General features: G+C 36.7%; 1 protein-coding gene, 1 non-coding gene and 1 pseudogene across 4 annotated transcripts; 1 reads left to right on the top strand and 2 right to left on the bottom strand.

Moving 5' to 3' along the window:
* Positions 1-111: 111 nt before the first annotated feature.
* LOC120281680 (pentatricopeptide repeat-containing protein At5g66520-like) lies at positions 112-7,132 on the bottom strand. Of its 3 annotated transcripts, none has more exons than XM_039288380.1 (2): positions 5,337-7,132; positions 112-717 (listed from the first exon to the last, which is right to left on the bottom strand). In XM_039288380.1, the coding sequence occupies exon 1, from the start codon at positions 7,009-7,011 to the stop codon at positions 5,431-5,433; it is 1,581 nt and encodes a 526-aa protein (XP_039144314.1). In that variant the 5' UTR covers positions 7,012-7,132; the 3' UTR covers positions 112-717; positions 5,337-5,430. The 3 variants fall into 3 exon arrangements, with proteins under 3 accessions (XP_039144314.1, XP_039144315.1, XP_039144316.1); XM_039288381.1 differs by lacking the exon at positions 112-717 and adding an exon at positions 1,316-1,401; XM_039288382.1 differs by lacking the exon at positions 112-717 and adding an exon at positions 4,964-5,207.
* A 1,775-nt stretch (positions 7,133-8,907) lies between these two features.
* LOC120282767 lies at positions 8,908-22,456 on the bottom strand (annotated as a pseudogene).
* A 2,364-nt stretch (positions 22,457-24,820) lies between these two features.
* On the top strand, positions 24,821-24,927 carry LOC120283196. The gene has a single exon (XR_005543192.1). It is a non-coding gene; the product is annotated as a small nucleolar RNA R71 (small nucleolar RNA).
* The last annotated feature ends 2,592 nt before the right edge of the window (positions 24,928-27,519 follow it).

The raw sequence follows: 27,519 nt of genomic DNA, 5'->3' as shown, positions 1-27,519 counted from the left end.
TGTCAATAAAAGTTCATAAGTAATAATCAAAGTACCCAGATATACAATTCCCCTCGAATTGGGGTCCTATGGATAAAAAATAAAGATCTAAATAAAGATAAATCCACAAGAACAAAGAATAAAGAATTTCTAAACTAACTCCCTCTAATAGATCTCCGATGGTTGAGGTTGAAAGGATACCAAGATCGTCAAAACAGCGCCGAATCTCTTCGCACGCCCTACACTATTGATGCATGTTAAATCACTCTTGGAAAACTCATTAGAATCTGCTGAAATAGTAATGAAATTCATCTCCAGCCACTTAGGTCTGCAGAACTCCGGCCGCTCTACGAAATTCAACAAAAGAATCTCCCTTTAAACAGTAAACCCTAGGGTTTTATAATATCGAGTCCACCACGGCCTCACCACGCCCATTGTGGATGCCGTGGTGAGTGAGTTGTTGCTTGGACTCCAAGTCGCATCCTGGTATGATATTTTCTGGGCATTGTGTGGATTGGTCATAGCTGTAATGGTTCACAACGGCCGTTGTTGAGGCCGTTGTAACTTCTCTGTTATTCTTTGTTATTCCACTCTGTCACAGCTTGATAACGGCTATGATGGAAATGGATAACGACAGTGGTAAGATGTCAGCATGGCCGTTATGAGCCGTGGTGATGTTCTGATTCAGTAAGTTGATATGTTTTGCTTCAAAACGCCCCCATATTCGCTTCTTTGGCCCTAAGATAAAATAAAAGCTCGTGGTGAACAAAAGAATGAAATTATGTACTAGTTTAGTGCTAAATATGTCAAATCTCATGCAAACTGCAGTATAAATAATATGTAAAATATGCACTTTCAAGCAATAAACAGTAGTTCTTTATGTTCTTTCTTTTTTGTTTTTTTGTTTTTTTTTTGTTCATTTTTTTATATTTTTCACATGGCCTAATTAACTAGTTCAATGGCCTTTTAAAGTTTTAGTAAGCTCCTAATTTGCATAAATGATCTCTAAGTATTTGGAAAACTTAGTAAGCATAACTAGATGAACTAAGAATGTAAAGGAATAAAAATTACTACAACATAAGCACTATAGTGAAAAAAGAGACACATCAATTATTTTCCATAGATTACAAAATCACTACTATATTTATCATATGCTACCATTATTCCACAAACCAAATGAACCCTTAGCCAACTCACTATTTCTTTCCTTTTTTTTTATAATAAGCAATACATAGGTAATACCACACCTCTAAACTAACAAGAAAACATTGTTCTCAATCTTAGCAAAGAGAAAAAAAAATAACAATAATAAAATAAATAAAATAAAATACATAAAATAAGATTAAAAACTCCCCTGAATGTCTCAATTCTTGTCCACTACGTTGTCATCATCTGGTGGTGGGTGTTTTTGGAAGGTTAGCACTGATGGGAATTGAACAACATTAGATTTTGTGTTCAAATTGTGTCTCTAACAAGATTGTAATAAATAAAATAAAATAAAATAATAAAATGTTAAAACTGCCTAGGTTGTCTCCCCACTAGTGCTTGGTTTAGTGTCACACCCTTTTGTCATGGTGGATTCAAGATGATGTTCATTTTGCGTTTCTCAAAGCTACACTAAAATACAGCTTTAATAGCTACCTATTAACTTTGAAAGTTCCTTTCTCGGGATGAGTGACTCCCACAACACCATATTGTAACATATAATTGATGGTGAATAGTCTAGACCACTTTGACTTTAAATTTCCTCGGAACAATCTAATTTTGAATTAAATAAAAGTACCTACTGTCCTGGTAGAAATAACTTGTGTGAGATAAACTTGTCCTACCAAGCTTTTGTTCATTTATCGTAAATTCTGGCATTCTTATAGGCTTCATTTCAAAACTCATCGAACTCATTCAATTGCAAAAGACTTTTCTCATCAATACAAAAGCAATAATCACTTGCTTGAGGATATTTATAGGATAAAAATATTGAAAAGCACTTCTCCCTCTTGGACCCAAAGATGGAATTGCCCCTTTTGCACATCAATAAGCACTCTTCTAGTAGCCAAAAATTGTCTGCTTAGTAGAATTGATATGCCTTTATCTTCTTTCTACGTCAAGTATAATGATATTAGCTGGAAGTATGAACTTATCTATCTTGATGAAAAAATCTTCAATCACTTCCCTAGGATGCTTCAAGGAATAATCTACTAGTTGTAATGTGACTATAGTAGGCCGTGCCTCTTCCAATCCAAGCTTCTTGAAGATTGATAAGGGCATTAAATTAATACACACACCCAAATCACACAATACCCACTCAAACACCACATTCCTAATTAAGCATGGGATGGTGAAACTGCCTCAATCCTTGAGTTTGGTAGGCAATTTCTTTGTAAGATTGCGTACACTCTTTAATAAGTGCTATTGTCTCATAAACTTAAATTTTCCTTTTGCTTGAAAGGATTTCTTTCATAAACTTCACATAGAATGGCATTTGTTCAAGAGCATAAGCAAAATGGTATATTAATGTAAAACTTCTTCAATACATCCAAGAATTTAGCAAAATGCTGGTCGAGCTTGTTCTTTTTTAGCCGCTGAGTAAAATGAATTTTGGATAGATATATCTTGGGGTAATGATACTTGAATATTGGTCGAGCTTGTTCTCAATTAGCTTTAGACTTGTTGTGTTCCAGGTTTCCTTAATGATGCCTCTGATTTACAGACTCCGACTTTTTTCTCTGGGGTCTTTAATTTGTTTCCACTCCTCAAAGTGACTGCATTGCATTATTCATTATCACTTCTTCTTGGAACTGCCTCAGATGTGCTAGGTACGCTTCATTGTTATCTCTTAATCAGCATATCTATTATTTGACTTAGTTGAACGTCCAAATTACTGATTTGTACAAACTAATTTTGCAGACTAGTCTGAGTTTCATTCCTGAATTGGGCTTGAGTTATCGCTAATTGAGTCATTGCTTCTTTCAAATTTATTTTCTTCTTTTATGGTGGATTGCTCTGTTCAAGCATGGATGGGCTTTTTTTCAAGACTAGATTGTACCTGTTAGAGTAAGGGTTATTTTTTTGCCTGTTAAAATTCCCTATATATTGAATTTGTTCTACTGTCATTTGCGAAAAAAGGACTGTCAATTGGTCATTCAAAGCTTTGCTAAGGCAAATTATGCATTTTACAAACCAAAGATGTAGCCTTTATTAATTTGTAGTTAAATTGTTGCTTGTAACTACTTGAGAGAGCTGCTACTTGGGAAAAATGTTGGTAATGACATCTATCTCATGTACTCCAGGGACCTTTCTTAACATGTTTCGCTCATTAGGCTATTGATAGTTATTAGCAACTAAATCTTCAAGCAACTCATACACCTCATCTATAGTTTTTTTCATTAAGGCTCCACCTGTAGATGGATAGTGTTCTAGTGGTGTTGTTCAGGCCTTGGTAAAAGTTTTGAATCTGTATCCACTTATGTAACCCATGATAAGAACATTTCCTTAATAATTCCTTATATCTTTCCAACGCCTCATATAAAGTTTCGCCTTCGTATTGAGCAAACTTGTTAATTTTAATACACATCTTTACTATTTTGGCTGGTGGAAAGAATTTAGCCAAGAATTTCTGAACTAGATTATCCCAGGTAACAATAGAATGAGGTGGCAATGAGTTCAACAAACTTCTTACTTTGTCCCTCAAAGAAAAAGGAAATAAACGTAGATGAAGGACTTCATCATCCATTCCATTATACTTGACTTTATCACAAACTTGAAGAAAAATCACGATATGACGATTGGGGTCTTCATTAGGTAGCCCACTGAATTAGATTTCTTAAATCTTTTGAAAAGTCACTGGTTTTAGCTTAAAGTTGTTTGCCTAAACTACTCGCCACCTAATAGCATGTTGAACACCAGTTGATACCATTGCGTAATTATGCAAAACCATTGATTAATAAACCACTATTAGATTATTAAATTTTTGCTCATTTGCTTGTGCATTGTCCCTAGCTCTTGCTTCCTCGACATTATCCATGCTTCTTGTGATCGATTAATTACAAGTCACTTCTCTTTCCTACGACATGTACATTCTATTTCAGCATCAAAAGGAATAAGACTTCCACTACCAAATTTTTGCATTCAAATTTAACAATTTTGATAAAAAGGAAAAATAAGATCAGGAACAATGAATTATAAAGTAAAACAAAAGTTATTTGGTCTTTTGCAAGCATTAACAATATATTCCATTGGATAAGTTAACATCATTTCTGAGATAACTATGAATCTATGAAACTTATTAAACTCTAGAAATTTATAATAATGCATACAATTCATAAATATCTCCATCTTATGATGATTGTATGATATTTCGAACAATAACTAATTCCGTTTCAACTCTCGGTACGAATTATCAATCATACGATTACTGATTAATCAATCACAAGCACTAAGTATAGATTGAAATATCCAACATAATTTTCAAACAAGCATCAATTAAATTAAATAAAGATGAATCTAGGTTTTCATAATCCGACTACATCATAGCCCTAGAAAAATGTATTTAGAACATGATAAATACAAAGCTTGCCACATTAACAAGGTTCATAATCAAATAAATAAAGAATAACTAAAAACTAAAGCTTGAAAATCAATTTCGCTCAAAACCTTTTGTTCACCAAAATTCTCCTCCTCCTTTTGTATCAAACACTAGTCACTTTTATAACTTGAAAATCGGGGTATCACCTATGTGCCAAAGAGTGCTGAGCCTAGACGCTATACTTTATGTTTTGCACCTTTTAATGTTGAGGGTCAAAGTGCTACATACTAGTAATTAGGCACTTAGTTTTCTGTTTTGTTTATTTTCTTTATATTGAAACGTACTTCTCTTTTTTCCAATTTTTGTGCTTTTGATATATTTTTTTCTTTTAAATCATTTTCTTTCTTTCCTGCAATGCAATAACAATAAGGTTAAGAATAAAATTAGTTCAAAATAATTCACTTTTCATTCATTATAAGTTAAAAAAAATCTATATAATTGACTAAAAATTACACTCATGAACAATAAAAGACAAACTGATTCAACTTTTAGTTACACATGATTGCAACGTTCCACATACATTAGTGTCTGATGAAATAAATCACCTATAGCAAATGACGGTCACTGATTACTGTATGCACCCGGCTTACTAAGTAGTACAAATGGGATGGCTATCTAAGACCTAATAAAAATGCAATGACAATACCTAAAATGAGGAGCAAACATGAAGACAATTAGTGCGAGTCCAAAACAACTAAAATTTGCCAAAGATAAGAAAACAAAAAAGGATGTTAGTCATATACTCAGATAATTACAATCTGTACATGGATATTACCTGCAATGTGCTAGTAATTATTTGTGCAAATTATGCAGTTGAAAGAACCTCGAAACCTGAAAATCAGTCATCTATGGCACTTCTCCATGCAGACTCAATAATCCTCCTCCTCAATGCTCTCTCGACAGTAGGTAAGATCACAAGCCTCTGGTTGATAACCAGCAGATAATAAATTACATTTCATCTCATCCAACATCTCATAAATTTCCCTAGTCTGCACATGATACTTGTCCCCGACTACAAATTCATGCACAGAGCCATTAACCTCAATTGAACTGAAACCATGAACTTTTTCTGCCCTGCTCTCCTCCATCATCATCCTCAGCTTAGCTGAATCCTTCCTTTTTCCAATTCGAGCATAAAGATTTGATAGAAGAAGATACCCACCACCATAACTAGGTTGAATTTGAATCAAATTTTTAGCTGCAATCTCTGCAATCTCTACATTGCCATGATTCCTGCAAGAAGCTAACAATGTAGACCAGATCACCATATTTGGTTTCATGGGTAGCTTGTCAATAATTTCTAGTGCTTCTTGTAGAAACCCAGACCGGCCTAGCACATCTACCAAACAACCGTAGTGCTCGATTGATGGCCTTATGCCAAAGTGTGCCATGAGGTCGAAACAAACTAAGCTTTCATTTAGAAGTCCAGCATGACTGCAAGCGCTCAAGACACTAACAAAAGTAATGTCATTCGGCTTTGTGCTAGAACAAAGCATCTCAGAGAACAGAAGAAGAGAAGCCTCCGCGAGGCCATGTGCTGCCAGTCCTCCTATCATCGATGTCCAGTGACCCACATTTTTAGCTGGAATGCTTCTGAAAACATTGGAGGCAGCACCGATGCTCCCACATTTAGTGTACATGTTTGTCAATGCAACCCCTACAGCACCATTCAAAGATAACCCGCGGCGCATTATGTACCCATGCACCATCTTACCTGCCGCAAGTAGACCAATATCAGAGACTGCAGAAAGCATAATAGACATTGTCTGTTCATCAGGCTGGAGACCAGACAACTGCAACTCAAGAAACAGCGCAAGGGCCTCATTCAGAAGAGAATTCTGCACGCACCCTCCAATCAAACAATTCCATGAGACAATATCCCTCTCAGGCATCTCTATAAAGGATCTATATGCAGAATCCATGTCACCAGACTTCACATAACCATCAACTATAGAGTTTCCAGCAACAACAGTTCTTTCAGGCATTCCATCAAGCACCTGAAGTGCGACATCAATTCTGCCACATTTCACATACACATCAACAAGGCAGCTCTGGACGTAGACATCAGTGGACAAGTTGTTTATTTTGAGGACCATGGAGTGTATTTGCATGCCTTCTTGGAGGGCTGACATCTGGGAACAGGCTTTGAGGACCAAGGGGAATGTGAACTTGTCCGGAAGACACACGCATTGTGAAAGCATGTGGTTGAAGAGGAAGAGTGCATGGTGAGGGAGATGGTCCTGGATGTAAGTCCTAATGAGGGAGTTGTAGGTGAAAGCTGAAGGTGGTTGTCTGGCACCATGGAGAGTATGATAGGGTTGGTACAGACTAGGGTTGATCTTGTTAAAGATTTGGGTGGGGAGATGATGAGTTGTTATGGAGGAGCTTGGAGAAAAGGGGAGAAACGGAGGGAAAGCAGGAGTTGAGGCTAGGGTTGATAGGTCTGGCATCTGCCTGCCTGTGTTTGCAAAATCCTCGCTTATGGGTAGAGTGGTAATGTTTCAGGCCGGGCGCGTGATTAGCGTAGGATGAACTAACACTGATTTTTCCTTCCGATGAGTTGAACCTGAAAAATTTGGGTCACGCCGATTGCTAGTAACTGTATAAGGTAAAAGATACATAATTAAATGAATTGTAATAGACTCTTTATTTATATTCAGAAAATAATTAGTGGAATATTTTTATATTTAAATATTTGTTTAGTATTAATAGAGTGGGTAAAAGTAACTCATTAGATATTTTATAAAAAAACCAATGTTGTAATGACGGAATGATTAAAATATTTGATTACTATGAAAGAAGTTGAGGATTTGACTCTCCCTAATGCACGGTTCAGGCCTAAATAGAGTGCGTGAGTGCAGTGGTTTGCCCACATTGTCAACTATGTAAATATAAAAAACTTATTGCATAATAGTTAAATTAGGAAAATATCTACATAGCCCTCTCAAATTCTAAGTTGATATGAGGTTATTCAAGTTTGGCAAATGACCTCAATGGCCTTGCTTTTTAATGTGTTAACTAGGAATGATGCTAAAGTAATAAATGTGAGGGAAAATTACGTAATTATCCCTATCTTTTTTAATATTTGAATAATAAGAAAGTGAGATGCATTAGATAATAAGAGAAAATAATGATGATCATGATGACGATGACAACAAAAACGGTGGTAATGAACATTTTAGTTGAGAAGAAGAAAAAAAAAGAAGACCATAAAAAAGTATTCATGTAAAAGAAAAACAAAAAAGAAGAAGAAGAGGAAGAGGAGAGAAAGATAGAGCGATGACGACAATGACAATGATGACAAAGTAGGGGATGTAGCTAAGATGATGATGGTGGGTGTTATTGCTTAGCAGGTAATGAATAGATGGCTATATTCTCTTGTATAAAAATTGTAAATAATGCATGTGTGGCGTGCCACTACCTAGCAAATCAATGATCTTCTACCAATTCTGTGTGCGGATCGCCATAACCTCTTATAAAAAAATGTAGATAATTTAAGTGTGGAGCACCACTAGCAAATTGGTGATCTTCTACCAGTTCAGTGAGTGGATAGTAATACTATTTTCTTAAAAAAAAAGTAAACAATGTAACTGTGGACGCCACTAGCAAGTCGGCGATCTTCTACAATTTGGTGAGAGGATAGTTATAATCACTTGTAAAAAGATTGTAAAAAAATATATTAAGTATGGGCTGACACAACCTAGCAAGTCAGTGACCTTCTATTAGTTTGTTCAGCTGATAGTTTGATAAGTATCCAAATATATATATATATGTATGTATGTATGTATTTCATACACTATGTATATATTTTATTGGATCAATACACATTTAGGGGTTATTTGGTTGGCAGTAATTCAAATTACATGTAAGTGAAAATGTTGTATTTCAATTTACATCATTCTTGTTTGGTTTGATGTAAGTAAAACTACTGAATTTGCTTTTTATGTGTTTGGTTTGATGTAAGTGTAAGAGGTATGGTCACCATATAAATGGCATGGTGAAACTACCTCCATTAGTTTTTATTATTAATTATTTAATACTTATCGTACAAATTAATTTAAAACAAAATGATTAATTAACTCAATACGATATTTATTTAATATAAAAATATTTAATATTTATTTTTTAAAAATTAGTATTAAATTTAATTAACAAATAATGTTTTCTTAACAAAAAATTACATTACAATAAAATAAACAGAATACAACACAATTTTTGCCTCAACGATAAAATAAAATACAACATGACATTGATCGAAACAACAAATAAAACCACAACATGGTACTTGTCTCATGAACAAAAAAAAATTACAACCTGAGTTGAGGGTCTGGCACAAACCATGCAGGTTAAGTGCGATAAGCCTCATCAAATGCTGCATTGAAGGCCTTAAACCTTTCCCTCAGAGTGGACTTTGAAACCCCTGAGGAAAAACTCCCACTAACATGAATTCCCACATCTCGCAAGCAATGCAAGATCTTCACCCAAGCAACCCTTTGATAACTGGTCGCCAATTGTTGATATTTCTGAGTAAGCCTCCTCAAGTACTCATCTCCAATCATTCCTATGAGCTCAGGTGAATCCTTACTTTGTTGACAATATAATGCAAGTTGTTCATTAGGAAAATGTGAGACAAAACAGCATCTTTGTATAGGTTGGCCTTGTTTTCAAGATTGTGTTGCAAAACAAGAATGATCTAGACCAAGTGGGAGGCTAAAGGTGTTCGATTAGCAAGGTCTGGGAAGTTGATTTCGGGATGATTTGTGGTCTCTTACCCAGAGAACCTCGCCGAGGGTGTGGTGACAATGAGTTCATTTAGGGTTAGCTGGTAATCGGAGATAAGACTGATGTAATTCATCATATAGCGAGTTAGGGGATGGAGTGTACCTCCGAGGACAGGGATCCTCAAGGCTTCACGAAGCACGACATTCTCGAACTCGGAAAAGGTGCCTCTTGCGGCCTCAGCGAGCTGGGCAAGGATTTCCGGCGCCTGGGTGTGGATTGACTCTGCTGGGCCTAACCGAAAGATGGCAGCGACGTCAGGAAGGAGGTCAGACAAAGCATCATCGAGGATCTTCTTCGGATCTCATTGGTGGCTTATATGATGAGGTTCCATGGCCTTCTTTGGCAGCCATTTCAGATGCTTTTGGGGTAAGTATAAACAATCTATTTTACAAAATTTCAACTCACAACAATAGTTGCTGTGAGTTGAAATACTGTAAAAAGGAGTTTTGTGGTAACTTGTTTCACAGGTAAAAGTTAGTTTTACATCAAAACAAACACCAAAAAGTAAGTTTTACATGTAAAACTATTTACATCACACCTACTTACCTCTACTTACTACTAACCAAATAGCCCCTTAATGCTTTATTTGGTTTTATTTGCTTCATAGGGTATTAACAGGTCATCAAGAGTTCAATAACGTATTTTGGGCCAAATTTGGGACAAAAATAAGCAAGTTTAAAGGTGAAATACCATAGCATTTTACTATAGTAGCAATGAGCAATGAACAGTTTTCGTATGCGGCCCACACAATACCCGTATAACCTTTCCAGAAAGCCATGTGGCCTTTATGCACTTGCATGGAGGCCGCATGAACCCTAGACTTTGTCAAATCCATCTTTTTGCATCCCATGTGGCCCCCATGCAGCCATGCAGCTAGCACAGATCCCTCATGCTAAGGAAACTATAAAAAGACGAAGTTAGGGTTTGAGATAGAACCTTGATTGCCATTTGACTCCACACACTTTTATATCCAAATCTCATTGGGAGAAGACCCTTTTGAGCTTAAATTAAAGGAAGAGGAAGATAGATCTCAAAGGATTCACATTTGAAGCTTTGACAAAGGAAAATCAAAACAACACTGCGTTTTGGGGATTCTTGGAGGGCAGCGTCATTAGGATCCGTTAAGCTTCTTCACTATCATCATTCATTAACGGATAGGGAGTTTCACTATGAATTCTTATTCTTTTCATATTGACTTTGTGATTTCTTTTTTATTCATGTTGAACTACACTCCAAGGTCCACGGGGCATCAATGAACCTTGGAAGGAAAACTTTGTATGGAAAATTGCTTTCTTTATTGATGCATGATAGCTTGTCTCTTAGATTTAATCTATGTTTCTTCATGTGTAATCTACAATGGATGGATTCCATAGGTTAAATTTGAATTTCATCTGTAGAATGTGATGTTTACATGCACAATGTCATTTATAAATTAGAAAGGGATTTATTGTATCTTCACGCTGGAGGTTCCATGTGTTGATTGCCTCTCGCATTAGGGTTTAACCTAGATTTAGAGATTCCTTGTACCTGATACAATCATGGTGGTGACTGAGAGCAGATACCAGTATGGGATAAGGGGTATTCACTGAAGGTTTGTGGGTAGCCAACCTTAGAATCTCACAGTCCAAGCTTACCAATAACTACTTTATCTTAATATCATCCTTACATTGCTAGTACTCCCGAGGAGATCTTTGCCTGAGGCCTATTTTGTTCACAGAGGGTTTATATTAATTTGAGTTGTTTGGTGGCATCTTTTTCTTTGTTTGTTTTATTTGCATTTAAAACATCACTCTCTTGATTGGTGATTGAATAGTGACATAAAGAAGAAATAATAGTACTTCTTGGGATCATAGGAGTACAATTCTCTCGCAATCTCAAACGAGCAATTTATTACTTGATGACCCGTGCACTGAGGTCAGGGAAGGTATCATGTTACACTCTTGCCAAGAAAAAGTAAAAAAAAAAATGTAAGTATGACGATTTGAACCATGGTCATTTGGTTCCAAAGCCACATCTTAGTAACCAAGCTAATGTATTTAATTTGTGTGAATTTTTATTTTTATATATTTGAGCCTATAAATCATATTCCTTCAATTCTTTGCCATGCACATTGTTAGACTCATTAGATCATTTTTTTTCTACAGTTTACCATAACGTTAGATCAGACTCATTAGATCATGTTGTCGTATTTATCGGTTAGATTTTTCTTTTAGTTTTCCATATTACTAGAACCCATTGCCATATTATAAGACTATTAGATAATAGTAATCCTTACTTTGTCACATTGTTAGAATACTTGGTAGTTACCCCATTACTAGACCCTTTTTACTACATTTTCCTTTTATCATTGTTTCTCCCCCTCCTCCTCCTCCTCCTCCTCCTCCTCCCTCCTCCTCCTTCTCCATCATTATCATCATCATCATCATCATCATCATAATTTTCTTGTTCTTGTTCTTCTTCTTTTTCCTCATTTTGTAAGGAGGTAAAAGAAATTTGGAGTTCATCTTCTCCAATTACGCTTCCCTTCCTTCCTCAGACAAAGAAGAAGAAGAAGAAGAAGAAGAAGAAGGTGGTAGTGACTGCAGGCAGTGGTGGTGGTGAATATGAGTGGTGGTAGGGGTAGTGGAAAATTATAGAAGAAAATGGAATAAAGAGATATGACTAAGTAGAAGGATGATGATGATGATGATGATGATGATGAAGAAGAAGAAGAAGAAGAAGAAGAAGAAGTAGGAGGAAAAGGAGGAGGACAAGAAATAGTGTAGCGTAGTAGCGCCACTACCTACCAGATCGACACTATTACCTAGTAGGTTGCCACCATTACCTAACAAGTTAGCATAGTGGTGCCAACCTACTAGGTAGTGAGGATAAGCATGTTGGTACCACTGCTCCAACATGCTAGGTATTTCTTGAACCTACTAACCTTGTTTGGATTGGCAATTAATAAAAGTGCTTTTTTAAAGTTTTGTAAAAGCACTTTTAAAAAAAGTGCTTTCAGAGAATGTTAAGTGCTTTTCTGTATTTTATGTTTGGATAGATTAATGCAGAAGTGCTTTTTTATGTGTGAAGTTGTTTGGATGTGGATTTGTAAAAGCACTTTTGGAGATGACAAATTATTAAAATGGGCATTTATTGATTTTTCATTCAGTTACTATTATATATTGATATTAATAATGATAATGACTACTGTTATGATAATAATAATAACTTAATGTATTACAATTATAATATTAATTTTAAAATAATTCTTATTTTAAAATTAATATTATAATAAGTTATTATTATTATAATATTAATTACTTAATAATTAATATCATTGTCATTAAGTTATTAATGTATTGCAAATATAATTACAATTATAATTATAATTATAATTATAATATTAATTATATAATAATTATTATTACCGTTGTCATTAACCCGAATATGAAAATCATGGATTGTAGAGAAGAATTGAGTGAAATTGATTGTTTGTAGCGGTTACTTTAGTAATTTAACAACCCCAAAATAGCTTCTCATAAGTGCTTTTCTGAAAAGCACCTATGGGGCAGCTTTTGAAAAAAGCTGAATTTTAGCTTTTTTTTCATAGCTTCTGCTTTTGCCCAAAAGCCCAAACAAACATATTTTTTAAAACTCAGAAGTGCTTAACTTATAAAAAAAAAAACACTTTTGGGCTTTTAAAAAGCCAATCCAAACACCCCCTAAGTAGTGGTGCCACTGCACCAACCTATTAGGTATTTTTTGAACATACTAAGTAGTGGTGCTGATAAGGCAAGTAGTGGTGCTAAGATAACAGTGCCATTACATCACACTTCTTCTTTTTCTTCTTCTCTTTTGTATATCTATATTCCATTTGTTATTGTTGTTTTTCTCTCTTTTTTTTTTGTAATCATGTGCCATTATTTATATTTTTTCTATCATTTTTGCTCATCTTTTAACATCATCATCATTGGTATGTCATCGTTGTAATCATCACATTATTGTCATAAATGCAGAGGTTGTAGCAGAATAATGACAACGTGTGAGAGCTTGGAGGAATGGCAAGAAAGAATTTATTTTTTTCCATATTAGAAAGAAAGTAAATCAGTTAAGATTACACTTAAAATACCTTAAAGTTGAAGTCTTAAATGGCATGAAACATTGCTTTTGTATGTTCATAGTGTTTAAGTTATTTACTTATGTCTTATATTTTCTTTATCATTAGTCAAAATGTTTGTTCTCTAATTATTCATTTGTATAGGTTTGATGGAAAACATATGGGGCAAACCTTCACTTCAAGATAATTTGCTCTTATATAAAAAGAATATATATTTATGTGCTTACTAATTGTCTTCTTGTTAGTTGTGGACTTCTTTGCTTAAAATTTAGCAATATGTTGTACTACCATTTGCAAGTGGTGTAGAATAAATGTTGTACTTTTTACTACAAGTATGAATTTTGCGAAAGAGGAACCAAATAATATTGTTGTTCTAGGTGTTCTATTTGGTTAGGTAGAATACTACCATCTTTGTTATCTTCACAAAAATTTAAATTTTGGTGTATAGATGTGGTGTTGTTTTATTGTTTGTATTTATTATTATTATAAATTCATAATATTGGTATATCATGTTTTTTATATGAAAATGAAGGAACATGAGGTTTTATTTAACTAAAAAAATGATGGAAAAGAACATTAATTCTAGCTCGAGCTCGATCATAAGAATATCTAGAGTCAAATTGAGTTTATTAACCTTCATAGATCTTAATAAAGCAAACTTGAATAGATAGATTTATGTATGGAGTTTAGCTTTAGCTACAAAAACAAAGCTCAATTGAGTTTGAGCTGAGTTTTGAGCATATAGTTTTTAGTTGAGCTTGAGCTTAAACACCCTACTACTCGGCTCGAGCTCGATCGTTTATACCCTTATCTCTAGATGATGAAAGCAATTGGTGGGAGTTATTAGAAAAATGGCCTTATTCCTATTTCTATTGCCACTTAGCTTCCACTTGTGTATATGCACCATCATCTGGGGTACCTCAACCTGTCTGTTTTAAAGGGTCAATTTCTAGTGTTAGAGTTAGTTAAGTCTTTCAATTGTGAGGCTTCTCAATTTAGTGCGCACCACAAGTTTCAAGGTCGATTGGCATTGTTTTTGTTTTTTTGTTTTTGATTCACTTTTGTTTTGTTTTTGTTTTGTTGCCATTTTTTTGAAAACAAAAACATGTTTGGATGCAAAAGCTATAAGCTGTTGTATGTCAAGAAAAATCTCAACTCTATAACTGTCCTATCTCAAATTCCCCAACTATCTTCAAAAATATTGCAAACCAATCTATAACACTCTAATTATTCTCAAACCAAATTTAAAGAAAAAGAGATGGGAGAAAATAACTAGTGAGATTGGAGAAAAGCCAAGAAAAAAATTATGAAGAAAAAAAATGAGATCTCACATATCGGAAGATCAGATTGTGTGTTGCAATGGGAGCTATAAACCTTGATGTCTATGAGAAAGAGATATTGATTAAAGTCTATAATGGGTTAGATTAAAAATTTGAGAACTAATGTTTTGGAAATGTTTTCAAAAAAGTTGAAAACATTAAAAGTTTGTTTCCACTATTTTTTTTATTTTTTTATTTTTTTGAAAACATGGCAACTTGCCAAATGTGTTTTTTTTTTTTTTCAAAATTTGGAATTGGCAATGAAAATGAAAATTTAGCAATAATAAATGGGAGGATTTGCCCTTTACTGTTGTTTCCTAGATTTATAGGGTCCTTACAAGGTCAATAATGTCAGGAGTTATAAATGTTTTTTTGGATATAGTGGATGATTATGCTAGAGTAACTTAAGTCTATATATTATATGATAAATATGAAACTCTTTTTGCTCAAATAAAGACATAGTTTTCTTTAGTCATGTTTAGAAATGTTGGGGACATCAAACTTCTTGTGTTTATACATCCTATTAAAATGGGGTAGCTTAAAGGAAGCTAAGACATTTGTTGGATGTGGCTTATACCATTTTGTTTTAGATATATGTTCTGAGTACCTTTGCCCCGATGTTGTCATAACTACTTGCTATGTTATTAACTAGGTTGCCTCATCTATTCTTCGAGGGAAGGATCTCGTATCTCTTTTATGCTTTGATATTATTATACTTCTTATCCCACCTTATATGCTTGGATAAGTATATTTTGTTTATTAGTTTTTAGTTGGCAAGTTGTCTCCTAGTTCTATGAAATATGTGCTTGTTAGGTACTCTTCGACCCAAAAAGGTTATTAGTGTTATACTCCAAACACAAGATGTTATTGTTCCAATCAAGAAAATTCTTTTGATCCCACTATTATTAATGAGGTATGATGCTCTTAGGGCTGCCAAGTAGTAGTCTAACAAATGGGGATTAGTCGCTCAAGTAATATAGTGTGTACGTAGAGTGTTAGTCTGACTGAAACTATGAGTACTAGTAATAACTATCCTCCTATTATCTACCTAACAAAACAATATGATTTGATTGCAAGAATTGAATTAGAAAAAGATTAACACTAACAGTCAATGATAATAAATAGTTTTGGGATACTAAATTCCCCTAGGATTTATAATGCAACAAGACTTCAATATTAGGTTTAACCTCAAGTTCACTAGATCATGGAGATTTCCAAATTATGTTTATTTTTTTCTTAAGACTATTAACAACTAACACTAGATATTGATCCTTCGAATTTTTTTATCTAACCAAATCTCCCTAAGGATTGCATTAATCGTTTCATGAATCCGTCTATTGGTTTGACACTATATCAATGGATGTATGGCCTCCTATCCCTTGGCTTGTATGCAACTCCTCTAAACTATAGTACATCAATTTATGCAAAAAAAATAATAAAAAAAAAACAAAGCAAAACATCTATTTCTTAATCGTATAAATTGAGATTAAGATTTAGATTGAGAAATACTTTTGCATTTTCAATCCACAACAATCAAGAACACATAGTTGAATCACAATAACCATGAGAATTAAACTAATATAAGAGAAATAAAATGACAAAATCCATACTAGGGTTCATCAATATCCATGTATTGAAGGGTGATTAGTTCCTTATCATCAAGGCAATAATATCAAATCCATAGAAGAAATAAGAAGCTAATGCACACATTGAATAAACCTCTTATGAATCTTCATAATCTTATTAGCTCGATAGAATCCTTTCCAAGGATGTTTAATCTTCAAACTCCAAAAAGCACTAGATCTCTGATATCCTCTCCCAGATAATCTTCAAGGATCTTCTTTTCGAAAATTCTCTCGAAAATAGATCGAATAATCTCCTAATTGTCTAATAAAATGCTAGTTAGTTTTACCTTTTATATTTGCAAATTTCGAGGAAGACACATCTGGAACACGGGTGTGTAATTGCTTGTGTATCTTGAAATCACAAAATATTTGGAGTAATTCTTGACATTTAACATGCTTGTGGAACTTATCTAGCTAGTCATGTTATCCAATACAGTGCCCCACACAAGTCTGTTCATGCTCGCGTAACTCTTAGGATGGACTGCCAACTTCAACTTTGTCATGTATAGTCAACTTTCAGTGACAGATATTAACACAACCCTAACATGGCTATGTATATGCTCACCTAACTCCATGGAGCTTCAATTCTTGAAACAACTCCAGACCACTCCAAATCCATCTCTTTTGCTCCAAACATGTAAATTATAACCTAAACACAAAATATGAACAAACTAAGTACCAAAATTAACAAAATTCATTAAAGAAATAAGCAAAAAAACTTCAAATATTATTATAAAAATATGTACAATGAAGCATTTATCAATATACACTTACATATCACATATATCCTTTGATTAATGTTACCTCTCCTAGGGGGGGATGTGATATTTTAAAAAGTTTATCAATGGACTAAAGACAATTCCTACTACAGTGGCTAAATTTTGATTTGTACCAAGTGACATGTTATCTAAAGTAGATCCGCTATTTAACTTAGTGGATAATTCCCAGTTGCCCATTTCTCATCACAAAACAAAAGGGGACTGTCTATCGCTAGCTCATTATTCTATCTTAAATTATACATCTTTATCTAGCCTTGATCATTACTCTTAAAATTTTGCTCTTGCACTTGATGATTTAGTTTATGGACAAGCCTAAATAGGTTCACTGGAGGTGTATTATATACTTCACTATTTGAAGTCTTCCCAAGGTAATGGCTTGTGCTTCAAATCTCATAGGTATCTTAAAGTAGTTGGATTCTAGGATGTTGAACGTAATGACCGCCTTAGAATTGTGGTTGTTGTAAATTTCTTAGATATAATATTCTCGATCTCATTAGCTTTGCTTTGAAAACTTTCTAAATCCAAGTGGAATGATTGGGTATAAGTTTCGTAGCAGGAAGGCAAAATGGTATTTTTTTTGTCATTAATGCATTGTAGCTATTCACCATAGTGTATGGTTCTTTAGCATCATATTTGCATACCATATTGTAGCTACTTTACTGTAGATAGGTTATTGTAGCATCAGATCCACTCGATTTGCTATGTCATTTAGGGTGTGTTTGGATGCAAAGGTTGATCCCTAAAGAATGGGGGTCAATCCTTGTAGCATGTGCATGCCCATGTTTGGGCATACACCAAAGGGCATGGGAAGGGAATACGTGGCGAGTGTATGCCACTCAAACCCTTCATGCTCATCCCTCTCATTTTGGGGGGATTGAGCATGCCTGGATAATAAAATTACTTTTATACCCCTTATAGATAATGTATTTACCGTTATACCCCTCAAATTGAGATTTTCTTAATTTTTGAATAATGTTTTGGATAGAAATTGAAAATCTCATTATGGTTTGTATTTATTTTTGAAATATTAGATTTATTAAAATTTTAGCAATTTAAAAATAATTAATTTTGAACATTTGTTTATTTTAAATAAAATAATTAAATTATATTCGTCTATTAAAATGTATAAATTTTAAATTTTATTTAGAAAATTAAAACATCAATAACTTATTTTAAAAAAAATTATAGAAATTGGATCCATTTAAAAACTTTTTTACGATTAAAACATATTATTTAAATAAAATATGAGAGAGTACAAAAGTAATTTTACTAAAATTTTTCCCTATATCCTCTCCTATCCCTATTCACATTCCTTCCAACCAATCATTACTTTTGTTCGCATCTCCAATCCACCTCCCCTATTTCTATCCCCAACCCCATCCCCAATGACAACGCCCTTTCGCGTGTTGTACCGCAAGTGCACGGGTTTGTCGAAGTAATAATACCCCAGTGAGTGGGTAGTCCAATCCTCTGGAAATAGTGATCAGAAACACAGAGATTTCTATTTAACTAGATTAAAGATGAATTGATAGTGATGTGAAAACAAATCAATGCAAATAAAAATAAGAAAAGAAGAAGGAGAAGCAAATAAAAGATAGGAGAGGCAATCGACAATAAATAGGGCACCCGGACATTGCTCACCCTAGGAATGTTGCTTCAAGTGAAAGACCAAATATTACGTCTCTTAACTGATGTCTAATGAGTCGTGGAAATCTTTAAACACACGGTCCCAAAACATAATGTCAACCGTGACTAACCCTACACTATGCCCCTGTGGTGAAATCACTCAGTCTCAACACCTCACATTGTGCTAGGTTACTTAAAGCTCCAGCGATTCCAAGTGATAAACCCTATTCCCGAATATAGATCTAACCCTTTGGTCCAGGCGAAAGACCCCTAATCACAATTAAACCCTAGATACTAAGGATTACTTCAACACTGCACTCTATTGCTCGCGCAACTAAGCCCCAGCGGAGTTCGTCTCTTAGTACTTCACTCTATTGTGACCGCAAAAAACTCATGGAACGTAAAGGTAGGATAAATCACACCGGAGGAGAAAGGGAATGTTCCGCTACCTCTCAACTCATCCTCTCAACCCTGTCCAATCTAGGATTGTCTAACCCTCATAGTGTGTCACTCATCCACAAGGATTACCAAAATGGATTCTCAATCCTAGTATCACTCTAAGGGAAAATCAACTCAACAAGCATTCAAGATTGGAACTCAATTAAAACATCAATTAAAGAAAGCATAATAAAAGGTCAAAGAAACAACGTCATCCTAGGGTTTACAAGTCCAAGCACCCACTAGGGGTTTAGTTCTCCATGGAGCACAATACAATCAATAATGAAATCAAAAGTAAAAAAGATGCAATCCATGAATAAAACCCCCTTGGTACCTCTTTCAACCCCAAATGCACAACCAAAACAAACATTTTTCTTTCTTTTTCGAATTTTTTTTTCGTTTTTCAGCAAAAATTAACACAAGAAACAAAACTAATTAGTCTCTTAAACATTAAACTTGAGTTTCCACAAAGTTTCATGAGCGAGTAGTGCAACAAGTGTCAATCAGCAAAATTCCTAGAAATTCAAGAAAAAACTAGAGCATGATAACATTCAATGTTGAAACGTCTCCTAAACTTAAGAATACAATAATTGCAACTAAGGTGAACCGCCATTGGCTACATGAGCATGCACAATCAAAGCATATATATAGAACATGTGTAATGTGAACTCCCATCCCCCACGCACACTTAAGATGTACATTGCCCTTAATGTAAGCATGCAAGCATAATAGAATATAAATTAATCAAAAAAAAACATATGTGGAAGTGGGAAATTGAAACAATACTCCCCTTAACTCCTAATGGTGTGTTTGATGAAGCTATTTTCATTGAGAGTTGAGTTACAATCAGTTGTGGAGCACACACGGCCATGTGAAAATCACATTGACCGTGTATATGACTAGTCCTCAAATTCCATACTCACAAGACCATCTGCAGGTATACACAAGGGGGATTCAATAAAGCTCAAAAAAGAAAATAAAACTCAAGTATATAAAGACAAAGCAATGAAATACAACTCAAGACAAAATGAAAATAAAAGATAAAATCAGAAGGAAGATCCTTTCCGAGTAGTACAAGTCCCAAAATAAAATATGGAAAATAAAATACGAAAACTAAAGAAACTAAAAGAAGGACGCATCAAGTGTCGGTGTCCTCTGTGGTCTCTACTGGTGCTATTGCTGGTGCTGGTGAAGAAGGTGGATCAACTAGTATTGGTACTAGTGATGGTGGTGCTGGGGATGCCTGAGGAGTATGGGGTCTTATAACAAATGGAGATGTCGCGTCTCGCTAGAGAATCTACTGTAAGATGTCAAGACGGGTCATCACCTCAGAATGGTTCGCTACCTGTGTGGCGCGAACCTCAGTAATCTCAGTCCGGAGTAACCCTACAGCACTCTCGAGCCTCTCAAAACGATCATAGGCTCGAGATGGAGAAAACATGTGCACTAGAGATGGCTCCTGTGTTGCAGGTGGTGCTTCAGTCTCCATCTGCTCTGGCTGCGGCTCAAGCACAAGCTGAGATCCCTTTGCTGCGTCGCCCTCAATCTCGGCTAGCTTTGGTGGAGGTATGTTTATCACATAAACTCCATCTCTGTAACATAGTCTCCAAACTGAGGGGTGCAGGTACAATCATCTTCTCGGCCTTTCTAAGAGCGTCCAGTAGACCGATCCCAATGATGAGTCTAGTAATGTAATGGCCGGAGAATAGGACACTAATCCTGGCATACTGTCCCTAATGGAGTAAATACTTTGCCAAGATATGTCCTAGATGAAGTGACACGCTTTAAACCATCGAGTAGAGGTACAATAGCTCCTGTCGGCTCGGGACGCCAGTGCTGTCACCACGGCCGTTCACTGACCTGCTCACAATGGCAAGAATATAGCGATATCCAGGTCGGGAAAGACACGTGGCCTTGGACACCCCAGGCTCATACTGTCTCTGTCCACACAGCGCTCTGTATGCGCGCTGCGGCATCAAACTACCGGGGTAATCTGTAGGAAGCTGCTCATACTCCTCTATAGCAGTAAAGTCCTCATCGTATAGCCCGAGTTTGACCAAAAACTGCGTGACGCTCATGCTATAATAGTGTCTAAATGCTCTGAACTGTATGACGTCGATACTGTCAAAACTCTTATAAGACTGGTCAAAATCGAACGACAATAATACCTCCAGCGTCAACATACGGATAGATGGCTTCTGAAAAGAAAGTAATCTCCTCCAGCTACCCACTTACAACAGCTTGTCGACCTCATCGGCCATATCATCTGCGAGCTGAACCTCTCTAAGTGCACTCAAGTCCGAGAATCGAGTATGTCCGAACTTGAGCTTCAACAGCCACTCAAACCGAGCCAAGTGCTCGGGTATCGCAAACTCTATCTGTTCCAGCTCAGGTGAAGGCTCGCAGGGATGTTTGCCGACCGCTTTCTTTGTCCTGGGAGATATATCTCCGAGTATTGAAAAGAAATCGATCAAATAAACTCACAGGACAATACTGTCAAAATCCATATGGCCGTGTGAAATTTTCACATACCCGTGTGGATCCACGGGGTGTGAAAACTGCATCGGAACTTGGCAAAAATCTCAAAAATACATCATAAATTCATTCTAAAGTTCTCCTAAAACAAGCATCCATCATTTAAACATCAAAACGAAGCACATTCACCAGTTTTAATCGAATAAAATCATGGAGAAATAAAGAGAGAATGAGGGTTTACCGACAAGATGAAGATGAAAACCTTGAAATCGGCGTGAAAACTCGAGTAAAATCTCTCTAAATCGACGGTGTGAAATCGGGAGAGGGCGAGGATGCGTTATCAAAGTGTTTGGGATGTGAATGAATAGGAGAACAAGATTTATAAAGAGAAATCGCGGCCTTTTGAATTCTGTACATCCACACGGGCGTGTGGAAATTTCCCACACACGTGTGCCCGACCAACAGGAGCACCCATATGCCCCTGTGGCTCCTCTGTCCACACGAGAATTTCTCTAAGTGTTTCACACGCCCGTGTGGAAATTCCACACGGGCTTGGATCTTTAGAAGGTCATTCACAGGGGCAGTCACACTTCCCTGTGTCTTCTCAGGATAGAAGAGAACTTTCTGCAGGAAATCACAAGGGTGTGTGGATATTACTAATGCCCATGTGTAGTTCACAGGGTCAGACATAGGGGCAAACACACGCACCTGTGTCTTCTCCGGATAGAGCTCTGAACTTCTGCAAAGAAACACATGCCCTTGTTGAATTTACCCACGGGCGTGAAACCGTCACAAGGTCATTCACAGGGGCATTCACACGCCCGTGTGACTTCTCGGGATGAGCTTTGAATGGAGACACATGGCCGTGTAGAAATTCCATATGGCCGTGTGCCTTTTCTAGATGACTTAGAAAAATTTTTAGACTCTGCAGAAAATTTCTGCACCCTCAAATGAACACAGAGCCTGCATAAACTATGAAAAACTGACCAGAGAAACATGAAAAACATGCTCAAACGACCAAGATACTTTGCCACACGCAATTAAGCATACTAAACACCAATAATCCATGAGAAAATCATAACAATAGCATGTAAAAGATCAAGACACCAACACTCAAACTCTTATTCATGCAAACACTAACTACAACCTAGAAAAACAGTAAAAACTTGGGTTGCCTCTCAAAAAGCGCTTGTTTAACCTCACTTAGCTTGACGTACCTCTTCTTACCTCACCAGGGCTCATTGATGAAGGTTTTCCTCTTACCCATGACTTGAAAGCATGATGAACATAGTCTTTTGAAATTAGAGGAGAGTTATCAAGTTTGTCATCGCACAAGAGTTCGTCACGCTTACTCCGTTCTTACTCATCCACATTAGCCTTGGGGCATTTCTTGTGATGTCTCCTTCCACGTTTCATCTTCCAAAGCATCTTCTTCATGATCCCTGGGGTAGGTTGTATCTTATCCTCTAGACCAAGCATCAAGATTTCTTCATTCTCTACTCCTTGATCTAGAACCCCTTCATATGGGTCCAGATTCATCATTTCCTGCACATATTCATCTATTAGTTCATCGGTAGTATCAAGAAAGTAAAGAGTATCATCAAAGTCTAGAGAATGTCTCATGGCTTCACCGAGGCGATATGTGAGCTTCTCATCCCTACTTGTAAAGTCAACTCCCCGCTATCCATGTCAATAAGAGCTTTGGAAGTGCATAAGAAGGGCCTTCCAAGGATCAATGAGACATCGACATCCTCATCAACATCCAACACTATGAAGTATACAAGAAATATGTACTTGTCAACCTTCACAAGTACGTCTTCAATGATGCCCTTCGACTGTCTAACAATTCGGTCCGCCAATTGTAATGCCATCCGAGTGGGCCTAGGTTCTCCCAAGCCTAGCTTTCGGAAGAACGTATAGGGCATGACATTGATGCTAGGCCCTGAGTCCGCCAATGCATTTTCTTCACCCATGTTACCAATGTTGCACGGAATGATTAAGCTTCCGGAGTACTTCTTCTTGTTTGGTATATTCTTTTGCAACACCGCCTAATATAAACCATCAAGAATCACAGATGCACTCTCCTCCAACTTCCTCTTGTTGGTCAAGAGGTCCTTGAGAAACTTTGCATAACGAGGCATTTGAGATAACGCCTCCACAAACGGGATGTTGATGTGCAACTCCTTGAATAACCCCAAGAATTTCTTATATTGCTCATCATTTTGGACGTTCTTCAATATTAAAGGATAAGGGATTCTTGGCTTTTCCTTCTATTCTCTACTCAACCTCCACGACCTCAGGTGCTTCAACCTTGGTTTTCTCACTCGGAAGCCTGCCCTCAATCTCACGACCACTTCTTAAAGTGATTGTCTTCACATATTCTCTCGGATTAGTTTCGGTGTTACTAGGCAAGCTTCCTTTAGGTCTCTCCGATAACGACTTCGTAATTTACCCAACTTGATTCTCTAAATTATGTAATGATGCGGTGTGGTTGCGAAGTGTAGCTCGACTAAAACCTTATATCCGATAATTGGACGAATCTAGTCAAAGCTTTCTCTAGATCAGTCATCCGGGTCTCCAAGCCTGAAACTCGATTCTCCATGTTCGGGGCTTGTTGTTGTTGGAAACCGGGCGGTGCCATCATCTTCTGTTGCCCTTGATTACTCCATGAAAGATTTGGGCGGCTCCTCCAACCCGGATTGTAGGTGTCGTTATATGGATTTCCTTGCCCTTTTATTGCATTACCCACAAAATCCACTTGTTCTACCGTGGATGTACCACCGATTGAAATCGGGCAATCGGATGAAGCATGTCCTCCCCCACACCCAATACAACTAGTCAAGGCCACCACTCTAGAAGAAGTTAAAGTGTCTAACTTCTTGCTCAATGACTCAACTTGGGCCGCCAATGAAGTAACTGCATCGATCTCATGAAGTCCAGCTACTTTCTTTCTGTCTCTAGTATTCCACTGATAACTGTTCATAGCCATTTCTTCAATGAGATGTCGGGCTTCTTCGGGGGTCCTGCTTCCTAAGGTACCTCCTACAGTAGCATCAAGTAATTGTCTTGTGCTTGGGTTCAACCCATTATAGAAAGTCTGAATGACCATCCACTCGGGGAACCCATGTTGAGGACATTTCCGCAGGAGCTCCTTGAACCTATCCCATGTCTCAATAAGAGACTCCAATTCTGTTTGTACAAAAGAGGAAATTTCATTCCTGAGCTTCGCAAATGTTCCAGGAGGAAAATATCGGGCAAAAAAAGCTTCAACCATCTCCTAACAAGTAGTAATCGATGCTCGATATAATGAATGTGGCCACTTCTTTGCTCTCACCTTCAAGGAAAATTGGAAGGCCCTCAATCTGATAGCATCATCTGTAACTCCATTAATATTGAGCATGTTGCACACTTCCAAGAAGTTCTCGATGTGGTTGTTCGGATCCTCATCGGCCAAACCATTAAACTGTGTCGAGTGCTGTATTATCTGGATGAATGTTGGCTTTAATTCAAAGTTCTGAGCTGTAATCGGTGGCCGCACAATACTAGACTGTGTACCCAAAACTACGGGTCTGGCATAATCTGATAGTGTCCTCTGTTGTTTATTCTGTTTTGCCATATTATCTGACCCTTCACCTTCTACCTCAGCTTCATTTAACTGTTCTTACACAGGTTCTTTTCCCCTTCTACGAAGTGTTCATTCAAGTTCAGGATCCCCTTCAACCAATGTCGAAGGGTTCCCTCGGGTTATAGACTAGAGCTGTAAATAAAGAAAGAAAATCAAATTAGAATGATGGCAGAATAACAAAATGTGAAATAGAATAAATGATAAATAGCTAAAATAGCAAAGTGCAAAGTGTTTCTAAAACGACTATTCTCCGGTAACGGTGCCAAAAACTTGACAACGGCCCTTTGCGTGTTGTACCACAAGTGCACGGGTTTGTCGAAGTAATAATACCCTGGTGAGTGGGTAGTTGAATCCTCAGGGAATAGTGATAAAAAAACACAGAGATTGTTATTTAACTATAGTAAAGATGAATTGATAGTGATGTGAAAACTAATCAATGCAAATAGAAATAAGAAAAGAAGAAGAAGGCGCAAATAGAAGATGGGAGAGGCAATCGACAATAAATGGGGCACCCGAACATTGCTCACCTTAGGAATGTTGCTTCATGTGCATGACCAATCATTATGTCTCTTAACTGATGTCTAATGAGTCGTGAAAATTATTAAACACATGGTTCCAAAACTTAATGTCAACCGTGACTAACCCTACACTATGCCCTGGTGGACAAATCACTCAGTCTCAACACCTCACACTGTGCTAGGTTGCTTAAAGCTCTAGGGATTCCAAGTGATAAACCCTATTCCCGAATATAGATCTAACCCTTTGGTTCAGAAGAAAGAACCCTAATCACAATTAAGCCTCTTATACTAAGGATTACTTCAACGCTTCACTCCGTTGCTAGCGCAACTAAGCCCCAGCGGAGTTCGTCTCTTGGAATGTGGAGATAGATCACACCAGAGGGTAAAGGGGACGTTCCACTATCTCTCGACTCACCCTCTTAAACCTCTCCAATCTAGCATTGTCTAACCCTCATGGTGTGTCACTCATCCACAAGGATTAACAAAATGGACTCTCAACCCTAGTGTCACTCTAAGGAAAAATCAACTCGACAAGCATTGAAGATTGGAACTCACTTAAAACATCAATTAAAGAAAGCATAATAAAAGGTCAAAGAAACAACATCATCTTAGGGTTTACGAGTCCAAGCACCCACTAGGAGTTTAGCCCTCCATGGAGCACAATATAATCAATAATGAAATCAAAAGTAAAAAGATGCAATCTATGAATAAAACCCCCTTGGTGTTCGTGTCGATGGTCTTGTGGAGTGGCCACGTCATCTTCAAGGCTTCCCTTGTCAAGCCTAGGACACACCTCGCCGGATCGGTGATGACGAAAGCTTCCCCAATAACTCTCTTCCATAGGAATGCGGTGTTGAAGACCGTCAAAACTATCCAAAAGCCCAAGCCTATCCAAACCCTAGCCGTGGGTGCCTCCAAAGATGGAGAAAAGATAGCCAAAAGATGGGGAAAAAGATTCTGAAATCGGGCTGAAATCGCGACTTAAATATGGTTGGAATCAGGTATCCACGCAAGCGTGTGAAATTTCCACAAGCCCGTGTGAATCTGCAGAAGTTCAATTTTCAGCGGCCTTTAAACAGTAACTGCTACAGTAAAATGCTACAACAACCTGCTACATTACTCCGCCAAAATACTCCCCAATCCACAATTTTAATCGAGCCAACATAAACGGGCACACGTCCATACTGTAAATCACGTTGTATCTTTAAATACAAACACATTTGACGACAATCTTGCTAACATTACACAAGTCAGAACAAATGAGTGCGACTGCCTTTGTGCCCCTCCAATTTGCATATTCACTTGAGCACAGCGAAGGTTGGCACTCACTCACATGTCTTTGAGCACAACTTGTGTCTTCACGTTTGTTCACTCCAAGATTCCATCAACAAATTACAAACGCAATCTACTTTGGCTTCTTTCTTCCATATTTGTCTCCACAACTCTACATACATAAAAGAACACAAATACACATGTATTATCAATAGAATCTGAGAAAAGTAATGCTCATCGTAAGAAAAAAAAATACTTAGTATTACTAATACACAAGCACTTATTACCCTTCCCCATCCCCATCCACACATTCTCATCCCCTCCAACCAAACAAAATGTGGAATGGGATTCTATTTGAAGTGGAAGGTCCGGTCTGAAGTGAAGAATAAGGAAATAAAGCAAA

The sequence above is a fragment of the Dioscorea cayenensis genome, chromosome 18 (genome assembly GCF_009730915.1).
Source record: "Dioscorea cayenensis subsp. rotundata cultivar TDr96_F1 chromosome 18, TDr96_F1_v2_PseudoChromosome.rev07_lg8_w22 25.fasta, whole genome shotgun sequence".
NCBI lineage: Eukaryota > Viridiplantae > Streptophyta > Magnoliopsida > Dioscoreales > Dioscoreaceae > Dioscorea > Dioscorea cayenensis.
The sequence above is the reverse complement of the archived record's forward strand: the minus strand, read 5'-3'. Positions and strand labels throughout refer to the sequence as shown.